The following is a 6,045-nucleotide window of genomic DNA, read 5'->3' on the forward strand; positions in this document are numbered from 1 at the left end:
CGAGGGCGCACGGGTAATCTCAGAGGCCATGGGCGCAAGACCGTAACGGACGGACGGATGCTAGCATGAGCCTTTAAAGGTTTTCGCCTTAAAAAACTGCATTGTCACGTCACTCCCCACGCAGGCACGTGGACGACATCGACCTGTGGAGCGCCGGCGTGTCTGAGTTCGGTTTGCCGGGCGCCGTGACGGGACCCGTGTTCGCCTGTCTCATCGGCGAGCAGTTCGCCAACATCAGGCGCGGTGACCGCTTCTGGTACGAGAACTCCGGATGGCCGTCATCCTTCACGTTAGGTGAGTACAGCGCAGGGCGCGGAAGTTTGCTGCTCGCCACTTGGCGGGGCACGTCTCCGTGGCACTTTTTTGTCGTCATCTCTGCGAGCACAATGCCTATATAAAAGCCGCGAGAGGCTGTTGAAATTGCCCACCGTATTTGGCCATTTTGTGAAGCGTTGTCCGTTCCGTTGACCGGCAGAAAAAATTACAAAGAGAAAAAGGTACGTGAAATTAAGCCCCAGACTTCTCGTCCTCCACTGGGGCGAGGAATTCGCCCCATCCTCCGCGAAGTTCAGTTCCGGGCCAGATTGAATTACTAGACCAAATATGGCCCATTCATGGTAGCGACCATCCCGCGGTTCACTCCATTATGGCTCAGGTCCAGCTACACAACATTCTCTTTGACCATGAGGCGACCGCGAGAAATAGAGTGTTATTTATGGACAAAGGCAGATGGGTCTGCTATGGTTATCTGGCCTGCTGCTGAGTATGAGAGCTTACAACAAAAGTACGCCTTCAAAACGCGCTAGAGAAGCAATCAACCCTAAGCAGAAATGAAAGCTGCCTTTTAATTTTATGACGACTATGTTGAATAGACTTTCAATTCCGACTGGTCATGGTGGAAAGTCACCTAGACGACTCCTGCAGGAAAGGAAGAGAGCCTAAAGTCTCAGTTCAGAAACAGAGTTCAGACATGCGAAGCCATACCATTCGTAAGGCGCAGCTCAACAAACAAAGTAGTACTCATGTTGAACTGACCATCACAGCTATCACCAGTGTGACAGACTGCGTTCGTCGGTCTTTGCACAGAAACCTACTTCGGCGGTTCAAGTCAGGACTACGGGCATAGCAAATGTATTGTACACAACTGATTGCACTAAAGACAATCCGCGGGCCCTGCAAGCAAGCAGCAACCATGTTGACATCGTCATTTGGAGAAGTTATGAATTAAAACCCTAGCATGAAACGCTAAAAATTTCCTAACCTCAAACGCTTCTAATGCACCGGCAACTTTCCTTCCGATTACAGAGCAACTGGCTGAGATCCGGAAGATGCGGCTGTGCAGATTCATTTGCGACAACGCAGACGACATGTTTGACGTTCAGTACAATGCGCTCTTCAAGGTGGACCCCGTCCAGTAAGTTCTCCTTTCTGTTGTTCCTAATGACAAATTATGAAAAAAGAAATTATCATATTGTGCCTTCATGCTGAAATCTAAGCGTTCAAGAAATGCGGTTCAAAACACCATACCCAGAAATTCTGAACAAGCGCATTTTTCAACGGGAATTGCGTTTATTAACGCATTTTTTTTCATATATCGTAAGATCTCACTACAACATTCAATATATTCGCAGATCTCCTTTCCGCTGGCTTGAATTTTCTTGCAATCAACGTTCTTGGTATCGTCACAAATATTCCCGATCGGCTTTCTATGGCTGTCTTTATACAATGCGAGCAATCGACAAAATTTAAAAGACAGATTTCGCTACGCATCGAAAGAATAGGCCATTACCTTCAATATTTCCATACCAGTACCCTACAACACTTCACAGTTGCCTTAAAATTAAAACTGATGTCCAAGAATCCTGGACTTGCGGCTTACGCTGTCATTAATTTTAAACTGAAACACCATAGCAGCCGACTATTTATTATTCCCTTTCTGTATATTTGATCACGTGCAACATAATACGTCTGCGGACAACTACGTTACATGAAAGAATAGTGCTGAAACTATGGAGCACAGGACTCTCATTTCAAAAACTACGCATGAATACAAATAAAAAAAAATCAGTAATATTAAGGTGCAGATTTGCAGATGAAGCACGAGAGGTTCTCAATTCATCTTCTTCTCATTCCCTTCACAGCAATCCGAGGGTCAACTGCGCTGCTTACGACCTGATGCCCAAGATGGACTTCAGCAAGTGGAAAGACACGTCGTACCTAAAGAAATAATCGCCAACACCTTACCACAATACCTTGCTGTTATCAACAGCAAGCTGCGCGAGAGAAACAGATACAAGGACAATGTCGCATCCTCTGCTGCACGAAAGAAAGAGCGTTGTCTAACATCACAATGGCACCGATGATCGGGTAACAATGCCTGTCACCATAATCGTGCTTCATATTGCAGGATGACGTTGGACATAGCCATAACACGTCCAGCGTCAACCATGCTGTTTATAACAGGACATGTTAATTCTTCAAGGATGTGCTAGCCCTGTCCTGTTGCAGCAGTGTGAGGAAAGAAAATAATTCTGTTTCTTTAGATCATCGCGAGCCATGCAGGACGAAGAGGCAGCGCAGTGCTTCATGAAGCGAGAGGATGCGACATCTCGCCACTTAGTGTTGTGCAGTTGTTAAAGGAGTTTGTGCGTCGAACTCCATTGAACGTACAGGGATAACGAGAGTGCGAACAACACGTTTATCCGATTCATAAATTGACTCGAATCGCAAACGGCAGACGAAGCGCCTCTGCGCACGCACTAGAGAACGTCTCTGACCTCCACTGCATTTCTTGGCCAAGCTTGCAGTGATAGAAAAATTTAAGATGAAGCTCCACTTGCGCGAGCGGCGTACTTTGTGCTTAAAAGACGCGCAGCTCGTGTCCTTTAATAGCGTTTTCTTTTGTGCCATAGCGTTTTTAAAAGAGAGAAACGAGCATTACACGACGAATGCGACTGCGTCATGATCAATGAAGAAAACCTTACTGCCACCAGCATTGCTCTCGCACCAGACTTGAGCACTCCCAAGTCGTGTGAGCAGATCATGTCCATTGGTGTTTCCGATTACTTTCAAAATGCAGCTAAGGCTTTGTTTTTTTTTCTTTTGCATTCTTATGCAAAGAAAAGTAAGCTACGTTTATTAAAGCTTCAGACAGATGGCGAATGCCTAAAGCATACTCGAATGATTTTTTAAAGTCTAGTTAAAGTAGTTATAGTTTTCCATGACTTCACAAATGAGACTGCACTTTATAGGCCTGTCTTAGAAGGGTTTGTGCACGAACGACGGTGCAACTATTCCCTCACCGCCAGTACATTATGAACAATAGCACAGCTAACAATGAACTGTACAGTAGTAGCACACTGTTCGGCCTAGATGCTCCAAACTTCACGACGTTAGTTATCGCGAAATTTTGGCATGCATTTTGTTTTTAAAGGTCACCCCCCCCCTTTCCCGTCTCCCCTCTCTTATCTCAATTAAAAAATACGATTAAGATTCAAAAACCGTCCTCAGAAAGCGGGTAAAACAACTCAGTCCAGAATGCCAGTCACATTGAAGATCTGCGTATTCCGAAGTATCACGCAAGCTATAGCTCCGGCAAGATAACGGACCATGAGCAAGGGCTGGACTAACGATCTAGACAAGCGAAAACCGCAACCTTAGCATTCCTTTCTCTGCTATATATATTTTTCTTGAACTGCTCTTGTACCTTCGCCGCCCGTGTATGGCGGACCGCCTCAGAAATGGCCGCCGGAGGCCTGTCTTTTGTATATACGGTTCACGGCTGCGCACTCTCGGTGACGAGGACCACAGGGCAGCTCATATCATAGTTAGGAAGTGTATACTCTCGCCTGCCTGCGTGCCTTCCAGCTGGGTTACCGTCTGAAGCTTTGGCAAAGTCGCACCGCGACATGGCTACCGTTACCGACGCACTGGCGAGACGACTGCGCAGGAGCGACCCGAATCAACGGCGACCAGCGCATGCGCATTCGTGTCGTCGGTGCACTGGCATCGGTACTTCGGTGTTGACTTGCTAGCATCTACTAGAGAGTAATAGCAAACCACGGTTTGGTGCAAAGTGGACGTCAATGCTCCAGAGAGATAGCGGCCGCTTCCGATGCGCGCCAGAAACCGTGCCAGGACAGAGAGGTGCGGTCTCCTGAAACTTTCTGAAAAAAAATATCACCTAATCAAGGGAATCTTGGAGCAGGCTCCTTCCTTGGCTGCCTTCTTTTGCCTTGTCCGCGTCTTCCTTCTGCGCATGCGCGCCGTGTACACACGAGTGCTGAGCAACGGTAGAGCACAAGCTTGTTTCTACAGCAACAAAACTAGAGTGGCTGCTGGCCTATTTTCACCACCTGCTAAAGCAACTGCAAAGGCATGCATTGACCATTGCGGTGCAGCTCTTCGCAATGGTCAGGAAGCTTTCAAGGGTTAGCAAAATCACTGCATGCGAGCTGAATACTCCTTAAGCTGACAAAATATCGTTTCTCTTTGTCTAAAACAACGAACAAGCAGATAAGAAGCAGCTTTTCCCTAACAACGCGCTTTTGATGAGGGTCACGCCAAAGCTCACTCGTCTGTAAGTCAAGCTCACCTTTGTCATCGCATCAAAGCGTATACACGGCTTCGTGAAATATCTTTAACACATTAAGACACGGGTACGCGCTTTTATTGGCAACAGCTGCTTGCGCCATTTTTTGTCAACGCATTGTCACGGGTTGATCTCGCACACCGAGACAAGGCAAAAGAAGAGTGGACACAGGTCTCAGAGCTGTACTCCATGGCTACCTTGGATGCCGTCCATTGTGTCCTTGACAGCTTAGCCTTAAAAGCGTTATACGGCGCTCATGTTCACTGCATCTGAGCTGGAGACACTGCGCGCATGAGGAAACGCGGGTGAACTTACAGAAAGCGCGATCTCCTACAGCTCGGCTAAAGTTACAGGCTGTAGGTATACATCCGCTGGCACTTCGCACGGGACCACTATAGAGCAGTTGAGCGTAAGGAACATGGCGTCGCATATCCTCATGGAAGAGAACAGTCGGCGCAGCATGGGGACCAATCGATTGCCAAGATTTTTTTTCTTTTGTCTCGCTTCCGTTATTTTTTTTATAATGTTGCACATGTAGGACGCAAGCGTAAAATATTTTTTTGTTTCTCCTTCGGCATCAACCGCCTTTGTAAATACTTCCCAGTCTCCTCCCCCCCTCGTCTTTACGATATTTATATGCTACACCCCTTCGGTGGTCAACGGGCTTCGCTGCATATCGAAAGTGAACACTGCGCAATCGCGTTAAAAAGACCGCGTTCAGTGCCGTAGTTAGTGTCGTCATTTCCATGGATTTTGCGTGTTCAGCTCGCTAGCCACTTTGGATTTTCACGCGAAGCGCCTGAGTTCCCAGTATTGTCTTGTTAAATGAGTCCTTAGCACTACTAAAGCGAGAGTTCTAGGTCCCACGAGGTGCACAAACCATGATTACATATAATACCTGCAACCTCTTTTCATGAAGCCTGTTTTAGATTGTATACCGCGATAAAAATCTGGAGAATGCTGCTAGGCGAGGGCGAATACCGACGGCTGTGAGAAGTCCGTGGGCCATAAGGGTCAACTGTGTTCTTTATTTTTCCCCTTCCCGTTTCTTTATATACTTCCTTTTGTTTTCAACGCAGCAAAGATCTTTGATGTGAGTGAGAAGCGAGCGAGCTCTTTGAAATGATACGCGCGCATTTTTTTTTTATCTGTATGAGAAGTGTGCAACTTTTGTTAACTAACTTCTGAATAAAAAAAATGTTGGTTTTTCATTAACTACTGTGTCACGTATTTCGTTCGGAACACTGTGAAGGAGGACGGAATGGCTGGTAGGCCATCAGCGTTGCGACCTATATACTTATTCCGGCACAGAGTATCAGCACTAGCTGATTTTGACACGGCGCTACGAATGCACTGAAGAGAACACGTAGTAGTCGTCAAACACGTGAGTACACTGCTGAGAGTTTTGATGAATGGTTACACAGACTGAAACGAATGCAAGACAGTGTGCTATC

At 46.7% G+C, this 6,045-nt stretch overlaps 1 protein-coding gene across 2 annotated transcripts in view; it reads left to right on the forward strand.

Annotated features, from left to right (window-relative positions):
- Positions 1 to 5,806, forward strand: part of LOC144129254 (salivary peroxidase/catechol oxidase-like) — a 170,265-nt gene extending 164,459 nt beyond the window's left edge. For both annotated transcript variants that reach the window (XM_077663268.1, XM_077663269.1), the window contains exons 13-15: positions 125 to 294; positions 1,306 to 1,414; positions 2,142 to 5,806. In XM_077663268.1, the coding sequence (XP_077519394.1) occupies positions 125 to 294; positions 1,306 to 1,414; positions 2,142 to 2,229 (367 nt within the window). In that variant the 3' untranslated portion in view covers positions 2,230 to 5,806. The remainder of the gene's footprint in view (positions 1 to 124; positions 295 to 1,305; positions 1,415 to 2,141) is intronic.
- Positions 5,807 to 6,045: the final 239 nt, after the last annotated feature.

Source organism: Amblyomma americanum, chromosome 4 (assembly GCF_052857255.1).
Source record: "Amblyomma americanum isolate KBUSLIRL-KWMA chromosome 4, ASM5285725v1, whole genome shotgun sequence".
Taxonomy (NCBI): domain Eukaryota; kingdom Metazoa; phylum Arthropoda; class Arachnida; order Ixodida; family Ixodidae; genus Amblyomma; species Amblyomma americanum.